This window comes from Betta splendens, chromosome 9 (genome assembly GCF_900634795.4).
Source record: "Betta splendens chromosome 9, fBetSpl5.4, whole genome shotgun sequence".
NCBI lineage: Eukaryota > Metazoa > Chordata > Actinopteri > Anabantiformes > Osphronemidae > Betta > Betta splendens.
Window position 1 is genome coordinate 3,041,965 of NC_040889.2, and position 25,794 is coordinate 3,067,758.

General features: G+C 44.5%; 1 protein-coding gene across 3 annotated transcripts; it reads left to right on the forward strand.

Annotated features, from left to right (window-relative positions):
• Positions 1-2,013: 2,013 nt before the first annotated feature.
• ano2b (anoctamin 2b) lies at positions 2,014-25,393 on the forward strand. 3 transcript variants are annotated; one of them, XM_055511366.1, is made up of 26 exons: positions 2,014-2,169; positions 4,398-4,594; positions 7,373-7,765; positions 12,144-12,242; positions 12,329-12,480; positions 12,788-12,842; positions 12,921-12,972; positions 15,262-15,317; positions 15,396-15,443; positions 15,634-15,698; positions 16,115-16,249; positions 16,338-16,498; positions 16,817-16,899; positions 17,046-17,132; positions 18,065-18,148; positions 20,441-20,515; positions 20,635-20,836; positions 21,081-21,192; positions 21,343-21,400; positions 21,490-21,590; positions 22,163-22,305; positions 22,734-22,886; positions 23,269-23,321; positions 23,410-23,588; positions 23,674-23,779; positions 23,877-25,393. In XM_055511366.1, exons 1-26 carry the CDS (start codon positions 2,133-2,135, stop codon positions 24,258-24,260), a joined length of 3,270 nt encoding a protein of 1,089 aa, XP_055367341.1. In that variant the 5' UTR covers positions 2,014-2,132; the 3' UTR covers positions 24,261-25,393. The 3 variants fall into 3 exon arrangements, with proteins under 3 accessions (XP_055367341.1, XP_055367342.1, XP_029016206.1); XM_055511367.1 differs by lacking the exon at positions 18,065-18,148; XM_029160373.3 differs by lacking the exons at positions 2,014-2,169; positions 4,398-4,594 and adding an exon at positions 4,707-5,724.
• The last annotated feature ends 401 nt before the right edge of the window (positions 25,394-25,794 follow it).

Here is a 25,794-nt window from a genome sequence, read left to right on the forward strand (position 1 = left end):
TGGACGTATTCAGGTGCTGCACTACTGCAAAGTATGTATATATGCGTGTAGTCGTCAGAGCCCGAAAGAACAAATGAAAGAAAGAAAAATATAGACGTTTACACAGCTGGTCAGATTCAAATGGAAGCGTGCAGTGTTTGTCCTATTAGACAAGTGCTCAACGGGCGACTGGAAAATGCCGCTGAAAGGTTCCCTGTGTAGATAAGCCCTAGGCCAATGGCATTGTCTGCATTGTCTTTGACTGGAAGGGCATCGTCTCTAAAACTTCAGCCTGAATACAGAGAGCAAATGTAAAACGAGCCCACTGCCTAAATGAGTGGGCTGAGGACTTAACCGTCCTATTCACAGACGCTCGGACATGTTCTGTACAGCAAATGCTTTGTCTGCGTTGTTGTCCTTAAATGTCACGAGCAAATGCATTTAATGAATGTATTTCTAGGAAGGATGGGGACACAGCATGCAGGATGAGTGATGGAAAGGACACTCAGGGCCCGGATGTAGCTGCTTAAGAGTTATAGATGAAGTACTAATAATTGATGGTTCTAATGTAATGTGTCCTTGTTCAACATAGAGAAGGAAATCAATTCCTGATTCCTGAATGTGTGGTTCCTGCTGTACAGCATGGAGGAGGCTACTCACAAACCAGCTGGACGACGGTCATCCAAGCGAGAGGTGGCCTAAAATTATTCAGATAAAGAAAAGCAGTGTGTAAGTGTTTAATTCCAAAGCTAAACTTTTCACAGGGCTCGCCTTTGAACGTCTCATTCTGCGTTCAGTGTCCTCACAATATGTTAACATGTCACCCTGTGTTGACTCCTGTGCCCTCGGTGCCACTGCCCAGGCGGCTTGCGAAAGCTACACAACATGACCACAAGAGCAGCTTGCGCTCTGAACTTGACCTTTTCGCGGTTTCCTCGATTACAACACGTTGCCGTTAAGATTACAGTCGTTAATATTTAACACCCCGATCGTACCTGCTGTAACCGGAGCCTGACTGTGTGGAAGTGTGTGTGTGTTTGTGTGTATATGTGTGTGTGTGTGTGTGTGGGTGCTGTCAGTCAATGTGCCACATCAGATACCTTTACTGACAGAACTCCAGGGAACATTGGAGTGCGCTTTCGTGTATGTGTGTGCAACCCGACACCGCCTCTCACACTCTATCTGTATTTAGCATCAGTTACCATCAGGTAGGACAATTAGTCACTGCCGAGGGCGGGCCAAGCAATTAGACAGGGAGGAAGTAGGATGTGCATTTCTTTTCAACAAATAACCAAAAGACACCCCAGATGATGAGGCTGTGACAACATTCACGCACAGTATGAGGAATTCACCACACAGAAGCATCAATGAACCTCAAGATGCCATTTTCCATATTCATACTATCCTAAAACCTCTCAATTAAAATCTTAACTCATATCATAAGGTGATGTGACCCATGATTTTTTTGATCACAGACAGAGTTTGGTTCTTAAACGTCGCATGCTTTATAATCCAGTAACCGTATATGATTATGTAATGACACCGGAGCCAGCGCTGTTGCCTGTTGAATATCAGAGCGCTTCAGCTTGTCTTGAAGGTCTTGTGAAGATGAAGGCATCTAAATGTTTTGAGTCCATATGTTGCGTGCGTGCTACATGAATTGTCGGAATCCCTTCCTCTTCAGTGAAACTTGTTTATATAACTTCAATTTCAACTCAGATGCCCCCCCCCTCGTCCTTAAGATCCACGAATTGGATCCTTAAGACCCCACAGGTTTGTGGCTACACCTCAACAGAAGGCGTAGTAATTAATGCACATTACAGCACCCGATAATCTCTCTTTCTAATTCCTCAGCCAAACAGCCCAATCAGCCCCGCCAGTCTGTTGCACAATGCATTAAGTGGGTTAAGTGAGTGTACACAGTAGGCTGAGTTGTGGAGTTCTGTGTTGCAGCCAGCCAGTTGGAGAAGGGTATTATCCCAGCAGAGCTAAGCTTCCACTGAGCTGAGGATTGTACTACAGAGTCAGACCGTCACTGCTGCTTCTCTCTCAAAACCAGCATGGGCGACTGACTGGGAGCTCGCAGGGAAAACCAGGTCTGGCTCCCCTCCCGCCCCCACCTCCCGCTGCCAGTCACTCAGAGTTGATGTGAAATGGCTCTCCGCAGAACCCCCTCCTCTGCCTACGCAGGTGAGTGCCACCACAAACCCTACAGGAAGCCCTGTTCCCTCTCCTTTGTGTGGCCTGTCCAGCCTGTCCCTCCTGAAGCCTCACCCAACAAAAAAGGACATAATAGACAGGACCACTGTAGAGTAACCAAGCCTACTGTCCCCTCACTGTTCTCCCAGTGTGTGTGTGTGGGTCAGTGTCAGCAGGACGTGTGTGGCCCCCATCACCAAGCGTCTCAGTGTATGGTTTCATGTGAGGCTGATGTTCTTTTATTTGATTATGCCTTCACGTCTCTATAGCAATGTTGTTATTCTCTTTTGCCACACTGCAATGGGAATTAATGCCTTTTTAAAGTTGACTTTAGCGCAAACGTGCTCGCTCGCAGTAAGCCTCAGGCAGTAATCCGTTAGTTCACACGGCTGACCGCCGCCACGCTTCGCTGTGAGCGGTAGAAGCTAAAGGGCTAATTGGAATTGATCTTTCTGCATTAGTTATTATAGCCATATATCCTGAGTGAGGTAAATAAAAAAATGAAGCCCTGGCTGCCGTTTTTTCAAACATTTGAAAGGTTGCAAGCTGCCGATCTTTGCAGACCAGCAATATTGATGGCAGCAGGGGAGCAATGGGATGGATTCTGGGACAGCGAGATCCACTATTGAGCCTCCAGGAGGTTTTATTTTCCAGAGTAATTAAAACAGAATCCTTGATGATGGGAGATGGCCTGATTGATAACCAATAATGATGTTCCGGCGGCTGCATGTGCTACTTTCCCTTGACATCAACGGACATTTGTGTGGCCTGCTGATCCAAAATAGCCCATGTGGAAAGTTCAATCAGTGCTGGTGTTGAAACGAGAGAGTTTTTCCAAAATAAACGTGTGTCTGTACTCTTTAGTTTGTGAGCAAAGTGATGACATCATCTGAACTCAAAGGATGATGTCATCGGGAGAAGCAAACTGTTGTAACATCGATTGCAGAGACTTATCATAGCTGTAGCACATTAGTTTGTGCTTGATCATGGTTTAAAGTGTCTTCAGCTGTGTCTTCTTATACAGTCAGCAACTCAGAGCTGGGACAGCAAGCGATAAAAGCATCAGCATTTATTCTCCGCGCAGTGCTGCTGCCAATTAACTGTCCCCTGCAAGATGCCCTTTGTCTTTGACAGCTGAGATTAGTGGGAAGATGGAGAGAGTGTTTATCTTACACAATCATCACGACAAACAGAAAATAGGTGAAATTCCACAGGATGTACAGTACAGCAGTTTGTCTTTATATCAGAGGCACCGAGGCAGAAAGTGTTTTATTTTAAAATCTAGCCCTGCTTTATTTTTTTGCAAAGGAGGGATCATCTCATTCAGTTGCTCTCCTACCAGAGTCTGGCGACCCTCCAGTTACAGGCCTGCCTCTCTAACCTCCAGGCAATCGTTCCCCCGCTGTTAAGGGAACCGTGAGAAACCCGAAAACACAACTGTTGCCACCAAATGCTGTGTCGGTGCCGTTGTGTCTTTGAGAGACAATATCAAAACACTTCCGCCCATTCACAGACATGCGGCATGTTTCTGTGTCACCCTGACATGTGTGGCAGAGAGAGAGAGAGAGAGAGAGAGAGAGAGAGAGAGAGAGAGAGAGAGAGAGAGAGAGAGAGAGAGAATAAAATCAGGAGAGTGAGCTGTCCACGGTGCTGAAATGAGAGCACAGCACGTGGTCTGGTGCGTTACTATGGCCACAGCTGTCTCTAGCCCTAAAATAACCACACACACAGTAACCTTATTGCAAAAAAAATGGAAATCTGTTGCAGCTTCTGCAGTCACATTGATAAAAACGGAGGAAGGTATTTAAACTTTTAGAGAGAATGAATCAACAGGTAAAAAAAGGAAACTACTGTACACATCTACCAGATTCAAGAATTTCTTTCACTCATGTGTTACATACTGTTCTTGTAATCGCACTATGCAGGCTTGCATTTGTTGCTCCAAATGACGGTTACTCATTTATCATACTCATCTTTGTTGGTGTCTTATAACCCCTGACTATAGTCATGTTTTGTAACCTCACCTGAATCAATGCAACTTAGTCCTATAATTGTGTTTCAGCTTTTTGGACACTGGACTAATTTCTTTTAGTTGTTCCTCTTAAGCACTCCCAACACTAATAAACAAGGTTTTATTTGCATGTGTTTTTCATCTTAGTATAAATGGCTCATCCAACAATATTGGACAGACTTATAAAACATTAACGATCTTCTTTCAGAGTCATGGATCAACGGTGCAGGCTTCATGCGAGTGGCCACAGCACTCAGCGAGTCCTCCTCCATCCACAGCGACGCCCTGTACCACCTGACCAGAGACGTGTCCGGGATCGGGCTGGACCCCATGTCTTACAGTGTCCTGGAGCCAGAACCTTACAAAGACGACCGGTGGGCTGAAGAAATGCAAAGTCTGCTACAGGTAACTAGGGATTATATTTTTGTCTCAGAGGTTTTTGGTTTTCACATACACAATGCAGAGGTGTGCTGACCTGCACCTGAGCTGGGTGGAGCTTTGCTGGTAAAACATGAGGTCACCAAAATCTACAATTGTGTCTGACATCACTTCTTTTGTTACTCATTAACTATTAACACTTAGCAGTTTTCTTTAAATGTAACGTTAGTGTCCAGTTTTAAAAGTTCCCCTGGATACACGTGAGAAGAAATTGGGTCACCAAAATAAAAGACAGTAATATAATACTAAATTCCTCTGTTTTCACCTCAACCTTTTCATCTCCGCTATAAACAGAAACAAAGTAAAAAAACAAAAGACTGACTCTGCTTCAAGTAGGCACAGATCACCCTTGCAGCACAAGCCAAGAGCCACGAGCCAGAAATGTCTGATTGAGAATCACTGAGAATATATCTGAAGTATAACAGAAACACGGTAATCTAGGAAAACACGGATCTCTCTCCAAGCTGCATCCAGGCAACCAAGGCTCACTCTCTCCACACTGCAAGAAATATCCACCTACTGTGTCTGCCGCTCAGACTACAGGTAACTGCTAATGACGCTTTTAGTACTGCCAGTCAACATAAAAAGGTCGAGCTGACTGGAAGGGTAATGGGCGAAAATATATATTAGTTCATTTCAATTCATTAAGAATGCACATTGACACCTGGGCACCCGTTCTAAACAGCATATTGAAGACGGACATTTTTTACAGCGCTGACGCGCGCCGTGCCAAAAGCGCCGGCGGTGCGCAGCCAGCCTCCAGATCACACATTGGATGGATGGGTTTCACCAGAGTGTGATCGGGCTGCTGAGACTGAACGAGCAGCCTCTTCTCTCTCAACACACGGTCTGTTTTCTTTAACAAAACAATGAAACCTGGTGCGGACGAGCTCTAGCTGTGTTTTTTTGTACTGACTGCGGACAAACTCGAATGACCTCAGGTGTCATTTGGGGATGATGTGGATGAGGATGGTGATGATGCTTATGGATTTTGCCTTTGAAAACCGCCAACTTTCACCTCTGCTCTCCTTCCACTTCTCCGTGTGTGTCTGAAGCACCACAGCATGCAGATCTCCCCGAGTGAAGACAAGATCCCGGTAAGTACAACAGGCGGACACCCTGTTGCTTCCTCGCCTTCGGTGGCGTCAAACCCGTAACACTAACTTAAAACAGTAACTTTACCACAAACCCCTCCCCAGGTCGTCGTTTTGACTTCGTTTTGCTTCAGCAGACGCGCAACATGTTGTGATTATGATTTAATTGCGAACCCGGTGCTTGATGCTGTTTTCCGCACTTTAATTCGCTGCCACCGGCCAACGTGACGTTCAGCGGAGGGTTTCGCGTCCTCCGGTGATCGTTAGTCGCGGCGCTGGGACGCTTCTTGGAATCGGTCGAGTCAAACCCTATGGGAATCTTCTCGGAACGTTCCTCTACACACAGAGGTGTCAGCAAACAGAAAGCCACAGGGAAAGTTCTGGGAGTTTGCTTAGCAGCTGTTGTTTGTGCCTTACAAAGCACGTAGGCCACGGCTCGCTGATGGATTTAGTTTCCAGTTTGGTTTTTTTTCAGTTTTAAAAGCATGATTTTATGTCTGTGTATGTATGAGAAATGCAAATGGTAAAATCGACTGAGAATGACTTAGTCTAAAACTTTTCAAAATAATTTTTATATTAACAGTATATTAAGAAAAGGAGAGCTATCATTAATAGAGAATTCATTTTTAACTGTTGACCCTCTATACGTCCCTTCTCTAGACTGTTCAATGCAGTCAATTAATGACGCACAGAACTAAACAACAATATTTAAAACAATACGACGTAACAGTTGATAATTATTTTAAAGGAAAACAACAAAAGTCACCTGATGTGTGATACTGGCGAAACGACAGTATGACGTCACCAGGTAACATCTACAGTACAGTATGTCTACTTATTCCTGATGCTCATAAATTGTTAAAGCCCAACAAATCGCTATTAAGTATTCCTAAAATTTACAATGAGAATAAACAAAATGCCCCACAAAATCACCTGACCCTGTAAAAGCTTTTGTTTCCTGTCATTGATATTTCGCATTAGCAAACATTAGTCGAAACCAGTGTTACCTGGCAGCTAGCTTGGCAGCTCGACGATATGATGCTACTCTAATAAATATTTTGGAGCTATTATTTTGCTGTTTTAATTATGTAGCTGGACATAACACGATTAGCCAAAGTTTTTGTTTATTTTCACCTCCATGCAAGCGAAAAAAATGTAAATTTGCTTTATTCGTAAACAAAACGTGTGCTAAACAATCAAATAAAATCACAACCACACATGCATGCCTTTACTGTATAATGTACAGTAGGTAGCAATAAATGGGTTCCAGCCTTTAGATCTTTCCCTGTGGTGTCCTCCATGTTTAGGCTTCCTCTCTGTTTTCCCTATGTCTAAATAAAGACCCAAACTGCCAAAGGTGAGCTGAATGCCCACTCTGCTGCTGAAGGTTCTCACTTCAGTGCTTTTGAGATCCTGCCAAAAGCCACTCGTGTTTGTGTGTGCTGACGGTGCAGGAGATGTTCAGGTTCATTCAAATAGTCATTGCATAACGCCACTGCTGCTAAAAGGTGCCCTGTGTGTGTCTGTAGACACAATGTGTGTTTAACTGTGTGCTGCCTTGGTATGATCAGTGTAAACAAGAGAGTGGGACATTATTGGTGCACTGCTGTCACTGTCAGCTTATTGAAACCCTTCTGTTGTTTTCCTGCAGGTCGTGGACTCGCCTTCGAGCCCCCAAGGCTACGGCGAGGGCCTTTACTTCTCCGACGGCAAGCGGAAAGTGGACTACGTTCTGGTCTTCCACCAGCGGCGGCACAGCTCCCTGCGGTCTCCTGCCAGCGCCTCGGTTTCCCACGACCGCTTATCCGTGGTTTCCAATGGCAACTTCCCCCCTTCGGTGGACCCCGATGCGTTGGCGGCGGCGGGGAGAGGGGGGGTCATGCCTGGCGGGGAGGCGGCATGCGTCGGGGAGGTGTTCATGGAGCTTGGGTACGCGGGAGGGAGCGAGTCTTTGGAGCCTGCCGATCACGAGATGCGCCTGATGCGGCAGGAGTTCGAGGCCAACTTGCAGGACGCCGGCCTGGAGATAGAGAGAGATAAAGAGGTGAGTGTGTCAGTTACAGTATGTCCTCTCTCCTCTACAAGCCTCCACACTGACATAATAGAGCATAACCTGAACTTTAGACCCAGCAAGCTGAAAAATGTTAAAGTTCACTGCAGAGCTACCCAGCCACCAGGAGACAGGTTTTACTCACATACTTGCACTGTATAAAGCATAGCAAATCAAAATATGAAAATGTGCGAAAGGCACCTGAATATTCCTGTTTTTTTTAAATTAAGATATATAATTATTACCCTAAACATTTATTCAGTTCCCCATGATGGTGAACTGAGGCGCCCACAGAGGCAGTTGGCTCAGATAGTCGAGGGAAGGAGACGCGTGAGACGCAGGGTGTTATTGAGGATATAAGGTGTCCCTTAAGGAGCAGGAGCCCGGTGTCATTAGGAGGTTTCCATTAAACTTTGAGACGTGGCTTTTATTTCCCATTTCCGTTTGATGTACTCTGCCGCTGTCGAACATGTAATAGAAACACTTTGTAGAAAAAAAAAAAATTTCACCCCATGCAATTGGGACTTTGCACTTAATGGAAGGCAAAACATAAGAGGACAGCTTAAAACTCTGGTGTTTCGAGGACAAGGACACTTTTAAGTGTTTGCAATGACCCTTGGATCAAGACTTCCTAACCAGTGTTCATGCATTTGATGAATGGTAAGCCAATTTGCATCACGACAAAGTAGCAGTTACACCTATTTATAATGAAATCTGCAAAAAAAGTGTGAAAAAGGAAAGGATAGCATCAGAAGCTGCTCTAGATTAGCGAAAGTCTGTTTATTTTGCAGCCAGAATCCGGCTTCATCGGTGCTGGCAGACTTTAATTGTTGTCAGCCGACACAGCTGCCGCGCCGGAGCCTTTGTATCGATTCGCGGATACGGTTCGAAAACGGGTAATTTTGTTTTGACATGTACAAATCTGCTTTCCCCGTGAACGGGTGTTACGTAGCAACCGTTACTCATGCGAGAGTGTGCCGTTCACTCCTACTTTGGCTCAGTGCATGTGTGTGTGTGTGTGTGTGTGTGTGTAGTACTGTAGGTTGAGCACATTCTCTGCCTGCACTGCACTGAGAGTTGTACAAATGCAGTTCATGAAGGAACTACTGTTTGCTTCTCGCCGCCCAACAGCGAGCGGAATCATTTGGCTTATTCAAGTGTTAGATGCTTCAGCTGTTTCACAAAACCTACCGTTTTATAAATGGTCGCTTCTCTAATATGATGTGTTAGTCACCCAGTTCCATGTTTGCAGTTTAAGTCAAACACAGTGGGACTCCTTGTCGTAACAATGCACAGGATTAGGTTTGTGTTACTGCATGTGGCTGAAAATCTGAAAATGTGTGATACTGTATTTAGCAAAAAAAATGTAACTTGTCTGTGGGAATGTACTCACTGACTGTGTGTGTGTGTGTGTGTGTGTGTGTGTGTGTGTGTGTGTGTGTGTGTGTGTGTGTGTGTGTGTGTGTGTGTGTGTGGCCTGCAGGATAGTATTAATCAGATTGTTGACAGTGCGGCCACGGAGCCTAAGCCAGGATGAGATTAGCTGACTGACTGATAGCTCCTTATCTCGTCCTCGTGAATCGAGGGGCTAGATAGAGTTTGCTGCTGACAGGAGATGGCGTACAGAAGCGCGCCCACCAGTACTCCCATGGATAGTCTTACAAGACCGACAGCCATAATGACGCTTCGTCCGTCAGTATGTACTGTAGAGTGGCTTGACGTGGTTGTAGGATGAGGGTTTAGGTTTGCTGGTCACCTAATCTCTCAAAGATAGTAGAGAACAGGTCTGTCATCGTTGACCCATTGAGATATTTTAAGGACTGTTAGTGGTTATAAAATAAGATAAACTGAAGGAATAAATGACTAAATAAACGGCTCGATTTACAGTAGGTCAAGATCCAGCATTTGATTTGGTTCAACATTTCATATTTTGTCAGCGTTAAAGCAAAGCCATTGTGTTAGATGCTCGTGCTGGTGTTCAACCTGTTTGAATTCAGAGTAAGTGGATTCTAAAATAAAAAATAAATGACTTGATTGTCAAACTTGTTGACTGTGCCTGGGGATTACTGGGCTGACCGGTGATCTCCCAGGGCCATCTGCTTGGACAACATTTTAATTAAATCAGAGCAAAACGTGGAACCTTGAAGAGCAAGGTTAATTATGTACAGTAGTGTTGCATATTATGTCGTTTTATTAGTGTAGTATATTCAACTACTGTACAAACAAAGGAAAGGAAAACATATTCCATTGATCAGTTTGTTAGATCAGTTTAAATAGGTTGTTTGTGTCTTTGGAGTTGTAGAATAAAACACACAGTAGGGGCTAATCCCTACATGCAGCCCTGCAGGCTCCTCTAATGCCGCATGTCAGCTCACAGACACTTATCATACTCTACTGTATATTGTCTGTGAGATGCATTTTCACCCATGCACTGTCATGTCGCACCCTGGGCGTTGTTTTGACTGCATATCACAGCGCATCACCCCATCAGCCACCCTCTCGTACTCCACACCCCCCCACTGCAAATGATGCCCCCGGCTGCGTCCTAGTTACCCCCCCACCCCCCACCCCAGCAGAGATAAAGAGCTAATTGGAAATCCCTTCACTAATTAACCTTCTCCAGGCTGAAAGGTATTTATATCCGCAGCATTGTGATGAAGTGATAAAAAAGAAGGGTAAAGAGGTAAGGAGGAGAAGGGAAAAGGGAATCAGAGGGAAATGTGATATGGGTGATGATGATGATGAAGGTGGAGTGAAGTAGGCGAAGAGAGTTACTGGCTGCAGGAAGTGAAATTACAGAATAGTTACATGTGTACGTGGTAAAAGTAGTAAAATGTGTCCTGGTAATGTTTGTGCATTGTCCCATAACAAAGTGAGAGTCAAAAACCAGGCATCCGGTGACGTCGGGTCTGCAGCTAATCACTCTCGGAAAAGGTTATAGCAAATATGTTGATGTTGTTCAACATGTGGGAAGAGCAATATTTCTTATGGGACGTGAACCGAACGAACTTATGGGAAGCATAATCCCGCAGAGATGCAGGAGCGCGCAGCTGTTGCATTTACCACATTTTAATTTGTTGCTACAGTATGCCACAGCATGTCAAGCATGTACGCCTTAATAATAATAACAATAATGTGTACGGGATTCATTCTTGCTGTGCAATGGCCTTTTTTAATATACTATTAATATTTCCTACACTCTTTGCTAATATTATTTAGCACAATAAGAGTCAACATGAACAGAGGTGTTAGAGTCAATAAAGGAGTAAAACTAATTGCCAAGTTAGTGTTTATTAGCTGGACACGAGTGGCATTTAAAGCAAGACAAAAGGTAAATATATTTTATTAAAGGAACAGCAGGGTCCAGGTGACCCCACGCTCCACTGCATCCCTACGTGGGACAAAGGACGCTGACAGTTACTGAGTCAGCCGATCAGCCAATCAGTCAATCAGTCAGTGTAACAGTGTCTAGTGGGCAGCAGAACCTACCGTAATATATGTATAGAGGCGGGGGGGGAGTGAAAGATCTCGGGAGAGTGGGTACCTGAGAGAGGAGAAGGGAAATCGGTTCAGGTTTCCATTATCCTCATCTCACTGCCCCCTCTTACAGAAGCTGGCGGTGGTCTGAGGAGGGTAAGGTTACCCCGGCCGTTGTCCCGCTGTCCCCTGCTGGCTCCACTCTCTCTTTCAGTTAAGCTGCACAGGACAAGTTTCCCCTGCTGCACGTTCAGGTGACCTGCTATTTAGAAGTGTGTGTGTGTGGGGGGGGGGGGGTCGCCACCAAGCAACGGCGCCTTTCGAAGCTGCCAATTATCTAATTCTTCTAATGAATTTCTGCATAAAATAATAATTAGTGTGTGGGCACTGGATCGTGATTCATTTAGCTGAGCAACCAGGATGAGTCAGGGTTTTGATTTAAACGCTGTTACATACCTACAGTACTGAAGATGAGACGGGGGGAAGGAGGAAGCACAGGATGTGACAGGAACAGGCTGCAGCAACAAAGACGCAAGAGGAGACGGCTTTGGGCCTTGCTGGGCTCCATCCATCTTTCACCAATGTTTCCGTGGAAACATACTGGGTTACTGTATGTCCCAGTCTACACAAGATCAGCTGTTGACTTTTAATGTAGCAAACCAGTCTGGAAGAAAAAGCATCTGAGAAGCGTGTACTACATTAAAGTACAGCACATACTGAGTCACTTGGCTATATTGGACAGCAGAACTGTAATGACAGATGGTCTGGGTAAGCCAGTTTTATGAAGCAGGTAGTTTTCAGCCAAGCAATCTGGTAATATAATTCCCAGTACGTAACAATTTTGCATGTAAAAAATGTTTCCAAGACAAACTTTTGGATTTGTTTTGTTTTTCAGATAAAAGCCCACGGCCCCAGCTTCACGCGCCTCCACGCGCCCTGGCCAGTATTGTGCCGCGAGGCCGAATTCCTCAAGATCCGAGTCCCCACCAAAACGGTAGGAAGTGTTTTTTCCCCCGGGGGGGTCGGTGGGTTATCTACAGGTCTGTCCAGTGTAAGTAATGTGATTGTGCATGTTCTCAGAGTTACGAGCTCAAAGAGGAGAGCGGCTTTGGGTCTAGTATGAGCACCATGTGGAGGAAAATCAACCAGCCCTTTCAGCCCAAAGTGCCACGACAGGACCAGGGACGCACCCGATACCTCTCCCACTCTTTCTCCAGAGAGAAACTACACCTGTGAGACAAACACACACACACACACACACACACACACACACACACACACACACACACACACACACACACACACACACACACATACAGTATATATATATATATATATATATATATATATATATATATATATATATATATATATATATATATATATATATATATATATATATATATATATATATATATATATATATATATGTACCCAAAGCAGTCTAAAATAAGCTCTCAGAATCTCATCACCTAATAGATTGGGTTATGAGCTCTGTGTTTGGTTATAGTGCTGAGTTTCTGCTTGTATGTCTTTCAGGTACAACATCACATCTAAAGAAACATTCTTTGACAACACTACAAGGGGCAGAATTGTGAGCGCTCGCCAAGATCCAGATCCTAAACTGTGCGTTCTGTTATACATTCGTTGACATTCGTTGATTCTGCCTTAGGTATACGAGATCCTGAGACGGACCGTGTGCGTGCGAACCTGTCAAACCATAGGTGAGAATCCAGCTAATGGTTTGGATTTGTGACATTTGTATGAATATACAGTATTATTAGATATACGACTTTAATATTCCTGTTTCTTATGTCGTCTGGAGTTAAACTTTGCTACAACCTTGCTTCGTTTGACTTAAACGGATTGAATAGGAGAATGTGATGCTAATTATTGGTGTGCATTCTTCAAAACGCGCTGGAGAATAATATCCTGGTTGCATCATAAATATTTAATGTCAAGCGGTGGGGGGTGGCGGGTAGGGGTGTTAAATTTACATATCAGTGCTTATAGGAACTGTCTAGCATTACAAAAGGAGAGGATTCCAACAGGTCGGGTCAAAATAAGACAGGCCTGAACAAATGTGATGCTGGATTTGTGTGATTGTTACTGTATAAATAGTTGACAAAGGGGAGCTGAGCAGGTCACACAGACCAGGGGTGCCGTAATTTAATAAGTGGATGACACCAACCGCCCTTTGAGTTGTTTGGGAGCATTGGCCTGTTTGGGCGTCGTACGGCACCCAGTGGCCCGTTCCTGGAAATGTGCCTGCTCGTTAACACTGATGTCCGCTGGGACAATGAGCAATTAAAGTCCACGCTTACCTCAGCGGGTCGGCGGTGTCACTTGTTTGTGGCTTCTGTGATCAAATTAATAATTATTGCACGACATGAGCCCAAATATGGGCAGAGCGAAACGCTGCAGCGTCATCAATAAGGCTAATGCAGATGCTAATGAATGACCCCAAGGACTGATGCCTGGACTGGACGTCCTCCAGGGCAAGTTCACTTGGGCCTTGCACCTCCTGTCGAGTTGAGGCGATAATGGTTCTACAGTGAAAAAGAGCTCCCTTGTTTTATAGCAAGTGTCCACCATATGTCTGCTTGGCTTCCCCCCATCACAGCAGAAGGCATCAGCCAGATGGTATTGTTGAAGCCGCGGGGCACGAGGAGTGGCGAAAATAGAGTCGCATCTCTTTAACCTCTATTTTGTCTTTATCTTTGCCCAATGTCAGTCAGGATCGGCCCCCCTGACACGCTCGGAAACACCGGTAAAGGCACCCGACGGGTGGACTGACTTCTCTGTGGTTTTCTCTCCAGCTTTTTTTTATTCTTGGTGCAAAACATACTGTGACACCCTCTCTCTATCGCTCTTCTGCTCCACAAGTGGGTCACCACTTCCTGGGTCAGGCTAAACAGGGGAGGCATGAGGGCCTATGGGAGCGGTTTTCTAGCTGGATTGAGTGAGCGTTCACGCGTTTGCGCGCGCGTGTGTTTGTTTCGTGACGTTCGTTAATGCCGATCGCCGCGCGCGATTCCCTCGAGGCGCCAGTGATTAAACCCGATCAATTGCTCCTGACGAGCTATGCGCGCCGAGTCATCTGATGTGTCAGTGTTCGCCGTGACCTTGGCAGGTCAAGCCGCCACGCTCCACATAAAATTTTCCGAAGACTAAAAGCGGCGCCTAGCGCAGTCCCAGTCCGCCTGACACCGAAAACCAGACCCAAAATGGTGCAGGCCTCGGGGTTTGCCCTAACGTCTGTCCTGCACACAGCCAGCTGGTATGCAAATAGCAAGGGCTACTGTAGTACAGGACTTTAAACCCCATCACAAGGGTGACTATACTTCATTTGATGTATTAACGGTGGAGGAGCGGCAACATACAGTAAAGTGCAATAGATTAGTAATATCACAGCTCTAAACCTACTCAGCTGCGGCGTCTGGCGAGAATCTGAGCGAAGTGATGAGAGGAATTTCTTCTTGTGGACTCAAGGAAAGCTCAGTGCTCAATGCATGCTTCATAACAGAAGGTGCTCTTTTATTTCATGCCACAGCTTGGAGACATTTGGCGTAAACTTCTTTCATGGTTGTGTGTCAGTGGTTTGCCCGGACAAATAATTCAAACACTGCCAGCTGCTCCAATTTCTGATGAAAAAAGTACAATAGTTTTAATACTTTTAATTCTCTCTTATGATACAAAACGGGGAGAAATTTTCTCTTTCACTTTCTCTTTCTTCCCTTTTGTTTTGATAGTGTTTCACACTTCTACATACTCTTAGTGGAGCTCATCATGCAGCTTGATAACACTCATCAAACATGCATTATGCTAATTTGTAACCTAGACATACATTACCTACAACGTGCTCCTCATCCAAACAGTTGGGTTTCCCTTAGTGAAAACCACCTCTGGATGGAGCCTGGAGTTTGCTGTGAGCGTGGTTTTATATTGCGTTTAAATAATCAAACAGCTCTGTCGATGGTTCTTACATGCTGCACCTGCTCTCTCTTTTCCAGGCATCAGCACGTTGATAGCTAAAGGCGTGTACGATGCTGCCTTCCCTCTTCATGACGTAAGTGTGATGGACTTTGCAGCTACAGGTACAGTTGCTGAGTCTTCATGATGTTTGACCCCCCGTGTCATTCTCCAGGGCGACTTCAGAATCATTGGAGAGGTAGAGGAGAGGAATGAACGACAGGTAGGCAGCTTCCTTATCACCTACTCTTTCTTTCTCCTTCTGTCTGAATCCATTCTCAGACCGTTAAACTAGTGGCTGGATTCCTTTCCTCCTCTTTGTAAAATACAGTAGCACCTTTCTGCTTCATCCTTGCATTTGAGAAATCGGAACTGAATTTTACTCTCAACAAACGCTGTTTCCCTCTCGCCAGATCCTACATGAAGAGTGGGCCCGATACTCAGCTTTTTACAAGTACCAACCCATTGACCTTGTCAGGTAATGAGACCGAAGCATCGGTGTGCAAGTCAGCCAGAAATGCTTCAACAATCCATTGTGGGTAACAGAGTCAAAATGAGTCAGGTTCAATTGAAAATGTGTGAACGTGTGACGCGAGCTTCACCAATCAAAGGATTACGGACAAGGATGATTGAAGTTAAGTCCATGTTTGAGGCTCAGGCCTGTCAATCCTATAAAAAATGAGTGAAATCTGTACACAAATCTAGAAGAGGAGCTTTGTCGAGGCTCGACATAATGAATGAAAGCCCAGGGTGAAGCGCTAACGCTCTTCCTGCTCTATTTTAAGCTCAAACAGTGATGTGTTGCATGCAGCTTAATTCTAGACAGTCTGCTTGTGCCCTGGCCACAACCTGACCCCCTTTTGGCTTAGCCATGTCTGACCTCTGACCCGACAGGAAATACTTTGGGGAGAAAATCGGCCTCTACTTCGCGTGGCTCGGCGTCTACACTCAGCTGCTAATACCGGCCTCCATAGTGGGGATCATTGTGTTTGGTTACGGTGTGGCGACTGTGGACACCAATATACCCAGGTACAAATGCATTCATGCACTCATAACGCACTGCACTGTAGATGTCTTTAAAGCTCTACATTTAAGTCCCGGTTCCCTCCCTCCCCAGCCTGGAGATGTGCGACGATAGTCTTAATTTCACCATGTGTCCCCTGTGCGATGGGGCCTGCGACTTCTGGCACCTCAGCACCGCCTGTGGCACCGCCAGAGCTTCGCACCTCTTCGATAACCCCGCCACCGTCTTCTTCGCCATCTTTATGTCTCTGTGGGGTGAGGTTACGTGCGCTCATTGGTGCGTTTGTGCATGCATGCGTGTTTTGTGTGTGTGTAAGCAAGTGGGATGAATGTGCAGCTGCTCATTAATAGATCATGAGCTCATCTACCAAGTGCAACAGGCTCCAACAACATGTGCTAAAGGTGTAGAAAATACATAGCCTAAAAGGTATGACTTAGCTTTGAATTTGTGACCAACTATTTCCCTCCTTTAAAGAAGGCGGACGTAATTCTCTAAAAGCTTGTTTTACTGCTTTACACTGTATATCTATATGTAAATTATTAATTATGTAAAATGTCATTGTGTGTGTGTAGCCGTGCTGTTCCTGGAGCACTGGAAGCGGCGTCAGATAAGCTTAAGCTTCAACTGGGGCCTGACAGGCACAGAGGATGATGAGGTACACGCACATAAATACAAAAAAAACAGAAATCACTTGCACAGGGATCTATAAAAATATATCTCAGGCTTTTTTAATGTCAATGAAAGTGTTTAAGGCAGGGACAGGCAGTACCTTCATCAACTCAAATTTTTCATTCTGCTCAGGAACATCCGCGGCCAAAATACGAGACCATCCTCCTTCAGAAGAGACAGAGGAAGCAAAAGACTAAGAAAAAGAAGAAAAAGAGTGAGGTAGGAAAGAGCTTATGATTGTTTTACCCCCTTACTCCTCGTTCCAAACACAAACATAAAGTATACACAGAATATGAATACCCTTCTCTTAGCAACGTATATTAACATCAAACCTAGGATTAAAATCACACTTGCTTTACTGTAAGGAAGATGCAGTATAAGCAGTACTGTATGTCTGCTCAGCTATCAGGGAAAAGACTAAAATCATTCCCTGAACTGATTTCCAACCTGTACGGGCATCGGTGTGATGATCTAACAACTGGGATTGATCTAGATTTTCCTCCTGTTAAATTGGGTCAGTCACATCGAGCCCCGTCGGCCCACATGCAGTACGCCCTGGTGAGGCCACAAGTGGGACTGAGTGAAGCTCAATTCAGACGACGCAAGATCACCACTATACTGTACGCCCCCTTCTGTTAGACACGGAGACACCTGAAACATCTGATGCTGTAGTTGTATATACCTCCAGAGTTTGGTTGAGAGCTCTCAAACAACTTAGTATAAATATAATAGTCGTGTGTAATTTGACGTCACTTTTTCCTTTTATTGTATTCCTAAAAATGACTTTAATGGCCTTGAAATCCTCCGGATTAGTGCCTATTCTCACTTTGCAGTTTCTGCCAACGTGATGACACTAACTGAATTACTTATATGAAGCCCTGATGCAGTGACTGCTGCCAATGTCTCTGTCTGATCTGCTCCACATTGGGTTGCTCTCTGCCTCCGTGTTAGCGATCCTAGTCCTGGGACATCTTATGTAATCTGCTCGGACTATTTATTATCAGGGATGGATTTAGTATAATTGTTTGAATGTGCGTGAATGTGGTTTTGTGTGTGTGTGTGTGTGTGTGTGTGTGTGTGTGTGTGTGTGTGTGTGTGTGTGTGTGTGTGTGTGTGTGTGTGTGTGCGTGTCCTGTCCCTCTGTCTTGCAGCAACAAAAGCCAGAGGACGGGACAGTGAGAGGGAAGGACAGGTGGAGACAAAAACTTCTGTCTGCCATGGCTGCAGGAATACCGGTAACCCCTCCTCTCCTCTCCTCTCCTCTCCTTTACCTCTCCTCCCTTTTCCCTTCACCTCTCTTCCCCTTCCGCTCTTCTTCCTCCTCCTCCTCCTTCTCCTCACCTTCCCTTTCCCTCTTCCTACCCTGCAGGCTGCTGTCTATCTGTTCTTCTCTTCCTGTCCCCTCCTCCGGCTGCCACAGTCTCAGTTCCTCAGGTATTTATTTGTCACTATCTGACCTCCGGTCAATCTTTTGACATGTCTGTATGGAAATGAAAGGACAGATGTGCGTTGCCTTTCACATCAATGCCTAAATGTTCCGTTGGATTTTTTTGCACCTGAATTGTTCAATTTATTAAAAAAAGCCTATTATTTAGGCGATTTGAGGTTATTCACCTTTAAGCTCTGCCAATGGTTAAGGACAGGCTGAAATAGGACCTGACTGATGGACAGCCCATGCTAATGAGGGATTATCAGGTCCTTTTCTGGATAGCACACATCTCGCACTAGAAGGAGGGAGATCTGGATAATTAGAGAGAGAGATTATACTGTACATCTCTCTGCTCTCTCAATAATGTCCACTGTTGTTTGCTTTGAGCCAGTTACACACACACACACACACACACACACACACACACACACACACACACACACACACACACACACACACACACACACACACACACACACACACACACACACACATCATCCAGCTGCCACTCGCTCAGAAAGTGTCATAATCCAGGGGATGAACATTGTCCCCCAACCAGAGCTCCTACTACTATAATAGGGATGATGATATCACAGAATGCTGTGGGAAAGGACAGAAGACTGAATTGTTATTGGGTGTTAGTGGATTTAATTTCTCTTAATCCCCCGTGGCTGCACCATGCCTGAAAATACAGTAGGACGGAGGCCTCACCTGAACCTGAGTGAGCTTGAGTCCATTTCCTAATGTGTCTCACTGATTCCATGCAGCGGTTCACAGACTCAAGACGAAACCAGTGCAACTTCTTTAACCTTTTTTTTTATTTTCCATCCTCTCGGTCACTGTCACGTTTGTATAGTTAGTTGCGTTAATTAAGGCCATTGTCAGACATCGAAAGAGGCAAAGGGAAAAGAGTGAGACACGCTCACGTAAACAGAGTCGGAGAAGTGGAGGGATGGAGAGACAACAGAGGGAAGGCGGCTAAGTGGGTGTGATGCCTTCTGGGCAGGAAGCCAGGGGTAAGATTAGTGACCGTCACTATGGCGACAGAGACTCTATTCCTTTCTCATGCTCACTGCGCGCACATGCTCGAGCCATTTTCACTTGTAGCACAAGAAGGTAAAATGTGTCGCGCATTCAAACCTAAAGATAACATTTCAAAACTACGACGTGTGTGGCCACTGGCCACTACTATAAATATTCACTGCGTAATAGTTTCACAGCCACAGTTTATTGCTGGTTCACTATTTTTGCAAACCTTAAACTCAGAACTTGGCTTAATAACTAGGGTTTGATCACAGGGAGTAACTCTGTCTCAAGATGGAGCCTTTGTTGGGCTTTTCCTCAACGGAGATCAGCCCGATTTAATACCTGACCCATTTGCTATCACTCTCCTCTCGGATGGTTGTCCCCGTTAACCATCTACTCACACACACACACATGTTCTCACTCTTCCACTCCATCCTTTTGTCCTTTGATAAATGTAGGTCAACTTTTGATTTGGTCTATCTCCATCTGAAAGAATGTGGCGCTTTTTTTTGTTATGTATCTGCAAAACAGAAAATCAGCCGCCATCACTTTTGTAGTAGGTGTGTGTAAAGTAATTTTTAATAATTGCACACATACATTTAGTTATGTGGATGATTACATATATGTAAGAAAGAAAGAAGGGAGCTAATAATATAATATTATTTTTATTACAGTTATTATTATTTCTTGTTCATTTACTTACTTTACAAGTATTTTTTTGTGATAAATGAAAAGCGTTTACTACTGCAGGTTGTACTTAGCCCATGTTGTCACTAGATGGAGCTATTACTCCTCATGCCTGGCACAGTGTCGGTTTTGCCTCTGCACAGGTTTCCTGGCCTTCGTAGTGTCGTCTGAACGAGTCTTGTGTTTGTAAGTGAGAGAGAGAGACACCTGAGGATGAGCGTGAATGGTTGTTTGTCTCATCAGCTGTTCAGGAACAGTTTATGGGAAACTGTTCAGCTACCAGGCTGCTCCTTTGACCTCTTTTCAGATGTCTCAGGAGGAAGTTGTACTGTATGTTCTAACTCAACAAAACTTGTTTCCTTTGCCTCTCTTTCCTTCCTACCAGAATCCTATAGACAAGTTAACCTGGAAAGACCGTCTTCCTGGATACTTTATCAACGTTTCATCTATCCTTTTTATGGTTTGTACTTTCAAATCAGATCATCACAAAGTCATATGTTTTGTTATATTTATATATATATATATATATATATATATATGTGGTTGATTAATGGCCCTGTCTTTCTGTTTTCCTCCTAGTTTGCGCTGACCTTCTCTGTGGTTTTCAGCGTGATCATCTACCGCATCACGATCTCAGCCCTGATGGCCATGAGCCCCGACCCGGCAATCAAGTCCAATGTCAGGGTGACCGTGTCGGCCACCGCAGTCATCATCAACCTCGTGGTTATTCTCATCCTCGATGAAATCTATGGGAGCGTTGCAGTCTGGTTGACGGAACTAGGTACAGAATTACAGCATATGGCCCTGAATCGTTTACCTTCAAGGCGGTTTCAATTTAAGGCGGTGAACAAACTGAAAGCCCTAAGGGACCCACAGTAGTTAGAATCAGTCTCTTCCATCTTATTGTCTCTTCCAATTCTAAATCTGTTCTAAATCTTTGAAGTAGATTTGTGTGTATGGTTTTACTCCCTTGCTGTTCTTTTACGGTACCTTGTCCATTAAAGTCAAGTTCTTCTATTTTCCAGAGATTCCCAAAACCGATACAAACTTTGAGGAGCGTCTCATCCTGAAAGCCTTCTTACTAAAGTTCATGAACGCTTATGCGCCCATATTTTATGTGGCTTTCTTCAAGGGACGGTGAGTCCTGGGTTCAATGTGTAGATGTGTGTTCATGCATTATTGCCCTGTAAAAATGATTAGTTATACTGACACTGGAAAGGCTCCATGCACTGTACAGTGTACAAGTAGGATACAATCCTAATGATTGTTTGGTTTTTGTTAACTCAGGTTTGCAGGTCGACCTGGAAATTACACCTATGTGTTCAACAACTTTAGGATGGAGGAGGTTTGTCTATTCACTCCTTTAAATAGATAAATATAATATATATATCGATAACACTGATCTATATATAGTCTACTGTATGTTTTCGTCAGTGTGCTCCGGGAGGCTGCCTCATTGAGCTGTGCATTCAGCTCAGCATCATCATGCTGGGGAAACAGCTAATCCAGAACAACATCTTTGAAATCGGCATTCCGTAAGTGAACTTCCTCTTTTCAGATATGAACCTTTTTAAGCTTCTTAAAAATCAAAATAAAAAATTAACTGAAGTAGAAATGTAGATGATACCAGGTCAAATTGTGTGGGGTTCCCCAAGAGAACATCTAATTTAAATGTGTTTACATATAGATACATTTTTAATGTATTTCGAAAATTTGTATCCTTGATTTGAGTTAAACGGATGTTATGGAAATGAAGCTGTACATGAAGCAACCTTTCATGTACAGGTTACTTGCAATACATGTATTCATGTATTGTTCATGGCTTGCACCATTTAAATTTCTTAGCAGAAATCTTTGTAACCTTAAAGATGTGTATATAATAACCCAATCCTGCATTTAGCCTGTTGACTACTTTAACTAAGTCCTCAGAACACGCCTCAAGAGCTTTCCAGGGTTAAGAGGAGTGGCGGTTGAATCTGACAAATGTTCATCCAGTTGGCTATTAAAAAAAAGTCAGCGTTGACATGCATCTATTTTGGTTCTTTCATTTTGATTTACTGTGTGTCTCCTCCATGATCTTGTCCATCTCTCCCCCCTGTGCTGCCAGGAAGCTGAAGAAGTTGGTGCGTGCCATCAAGGATAAAGGCTCAGCTGTGAAGGAGAAGGAGCAGGGGAAGCCGCCACAGCAGTGGAACCTGGACTACGCGCTGGCCGCCTTTGACGGCCTCACGCCTGAGTACATGGAGATGAGTGAGTCTTGATAAGTGAGAATGCCATATACCGTGTATACCCCTCGTTGTCTCTGTGCGGCATCATGAGGTGAAGCCGTCAGAGTCAACTTACAGGAAATCCCCCGTTCTCGTGCTGCTAAACTGTTCTAATCAGACCTGTGCATCAGCCACAGCCACGCAGACGTCCTCTTGCTGTGGCCTCGCCTGCATTTTAATTTCACTTTCTTATTTTGGTTTAGAGCAAAGTATGGTTCTTTTCTACCAGAATAAATTCCCATCAGCCTTAGCTTTAATGGGTCCTAGATGCAGTACATATAGCTAGAAGCATAAACAGTACTGATACTGTGCACTGTCCATAAACTGATTAATGATTAATGTCTGGTCTAGTGCATAAGAGGGATTATGTTATGGAATGAACCTAAATCCTTGTTTGTCTCCGCCTTGCAGTCATCCAGTTCGGTTTTGTTTCACTCTTTGTGGCTTCGTTTCCACTCGCCCCTCTGTTTGCCCTCCTCAACAACATCATTGAGATCAGACTGGACGCGCGGAAGTTTGTGGCAGAGCTGCGCAGGCCCGTCGCCATACGGGCTAAAGACATTGGTAAGATAAACATTTAGAGGAGTGAAATATACAGTCAGGACCAAAAATATTCAGAGAATTTTTTTCTAATTTTGTTTCTGTACATTACCACAGTGATGTTTAAATTAAACCACTCAGATGCAGTTAAAGTGCAGACTTTTGGCTTTAATTCAGTGGGTTGAACAAAAAGATTGCACAAAAATGTAAAAAACTAAAGCATTTTTTAACATAATTCCTTCATTTCATGGGCTTATACACTAAGTAATTGGACAATTGACTTTGATTCTATTGCATGGGCAGATTTTTCTGATCTCACCATATATTCAACTTTCTAGTTGCACCCTCTTACATGTTCTGTTGATGCAGGGACAGTGTGGATGTAATCATGTCATTCTTTATGTAGGTATATGGTACAACATCCTGAGTGGAATGGGGAAATTCTCAGTCATTATAAATGTAAGTATTAATCTAATGTCTCCTATGTATTGAATATACATGTGTACAGTATACATGTATATCTATATTTAAGCGTATCACTCCGCAGGCCTTCGTGATCTCCTTCACGTCAGACTTCATCCCCCGGCTCGTCTACCAGTACATGTACAGTCCCAACGGCACCATGCACGGCTTCATCGACCACACGCTGTCCTACTTCAATGTGTCCAACTTCAAACCCGGCACAATGCCGACCAACTCCAATCACAAAGACATCAGCTTCTGCCGGTCAGACTAGTCCACTCCGCTTTCTTTTGAGTTAATTCACATTTTTAGCATCCACACTAAACATCTGTGTGTGTTCTTGTTGTAGGTACAAAGACTACAGAGAACCCCCCTGGTCTTTAGATGCCTACCAGTTCTCCAAGCAGTACTGGTGTGTCCTGGCTGCAAGACTGGCGTTTGTCATACTGTTCCAGGTACAGTAGGAGGCTAACAGAGACAAGGACAGAAGCATGGGACATGTGAAGCCATTGTGATCTTTAACTTATTTCCGCTCCTTGTCATCTCCTCCAGAACCTGGTGATGTTCCTTAGCCTTGTGGTGGCCTGGGTGATCCCCGATGTCCCCAAGAACATCGTGGAGCAGCTCAAGCGCGAGAAGAAGCTCCTGGTGGACGTCTTCTTGCAGGAGGAGAAGGAGAAATTCCAGCTCATCCAGAGCCTCTTCTCCAAGGACAACACCTTAAAAGCAGGAGGCAACTTGTTTGAGCAATCCCCGTTCTTTTCCGCCCCAGGACGCTCCAGCACTCTGCCCTCGGGACAGACCCAGGCGTCGGGGGGTGACGGGGGAGGCGCACCCAGAGCGAGGTGCAGGGCCGCCAGCTTCAGCCAGTTCACCCGGAGGAGCCCCTCGTCGCCCGTCAACGAGAACGGGAGTTCGAGGCACACGGCCGTGTGACGCGAAACCCGCTGGTGGGGAGGGGGAGGGCTGCGTCGCACAGGGGAATTTTTGGTCTGTTTTTTGCCTGTGTCTCTTGTCATGTCGTGTGTGTGTGTGAGACACAGTTGTGGGATTCAAAGCGCGCAGCTCGATACTGAAAGCTTCAAAGTCTAAACTCACTGGCCTCGGCCTTGGGTCGAACGCGCTTGTGTCCCCCACACCGGTCCAATGGATGTGTCGCTGTTCCTATTTGCACTGACCGTTCACCTAACATAAGTGTTATCATTTTTACTACTTGGTAAAAAGTACTCACTTAGCGAGGCACACGAGCTTCATAGCGTAGACAAGCAATAATCCATGTATTTGGAGGAACAATCAAACATTACTCGGGAGAAACTGGAGAAAACCTATGGACTCACGGACACGTCAGTTTCTTTTCCTGGGGAATTTCACACGTCTTTATGTGTTTATGATCTTTATGCGTTTTTGTTATTTAACAAAATCTTGTAGCAGCTGCACCGTTCTATATTTTCTGTACTTTCCAATACACTGGGGCTACCGGTGGCACGGATGGGGGAGTGATCATTTTTATATAGCATTTTCAAGCTCATTGCTCTCACTGAGTTGACCAGTCATTTTTTCGAATCATCCTGATAAGAACTGTATTGTCAGTCAATACACGGCTGCTGCTCGTTGTTTCTCTGCACACTTTCCCCCGATGTATTTATGGATGACGCATATGCCAACGTGGCACAATGTTGTACTGTAAGCCACTCATTCTGTAGATTCCCGTCCTCACTCTGTAGTTCTAGAATAGAAACTCTCGTTGCTGAGTGTAGACCAAGCTCACGACTAGACCACTACCACACTGTATACTTTGACGTTCCTGCGGGTGAGGCGCAAATCAGGGTCGGAGGAGGTGGAGGACGAGCCACAACTCGCACTGAGAGGTCGACGGTGACGTTCTGCAGGCCTTCAGACTGCAAACATATTTATTTTGTATACAGTAACTGGGCCATAAACATTCATACGTCTGATTGGTTTGTGTTATATGATTTCAACCTCTTAACGAGTTAACAAACAATCTGGTTTAACTATTTCTGTATTCTGTAACAACAACTTACTGATTAAAGTAACTTTTCAAGTTAAAATGAATTTAAATTCTTGTGAAATGGCAGACAAGGGAAGGAAAATGGCAGTGCATCTGTTTTTCCCACCAGCTTCAGCTTCTGGATTGGAAGTTATACTGTATATGTTTTAGTTATATCCCACTTTTCCTGTTTAGGACACACTACATGATACATACTTCACTTAAGCTGGTGTAGTTGATCCTAAAGTAAAAACATGACTGTTCACTGAACTAAATCTTTAATGGGATCAGTTTGCTCTTTTGTTGCTGCTCTTTCTTTGTATCCAAGTTGACATCAAAATATCTGTCACCTGCTGTTTCCAGTGTCTGAAGTTTCTATTTTCAATGGCCCAGTTAGCATCTTCGGCCTAAACTATTTTAAAGTCAGGCCTGTAAATAAAAACAGAAATACCAGCTAGTGGC

What these genes read in the sequence shown, in the direction of transcription:
- ano2b (XM_055511366.1), top strand. Translation starts at nt 2,133, where the DNA reads ATGGCTCTCCGCAGAACCCCCTCCTCTGCCTACGCAG. An exon ending in AAAAGAAGAAAAAGAGTGAG is followed by an intron (nt 17,133 to 18,064) that starts GTAGGAAAGAGC and finishes TCTGTCTTGCAG; the next exon opens with CAACAAAAGCCAGAGGACGG. An exon ending in AGTCTGGTTGACGGAACTAG is followed by an intron (nt 20,837 to 21,080) that starts GTACAGAATTAC and finishes TCTATTTTCCAG; the next exon opens with AGATTCCCAAAACCGATACA.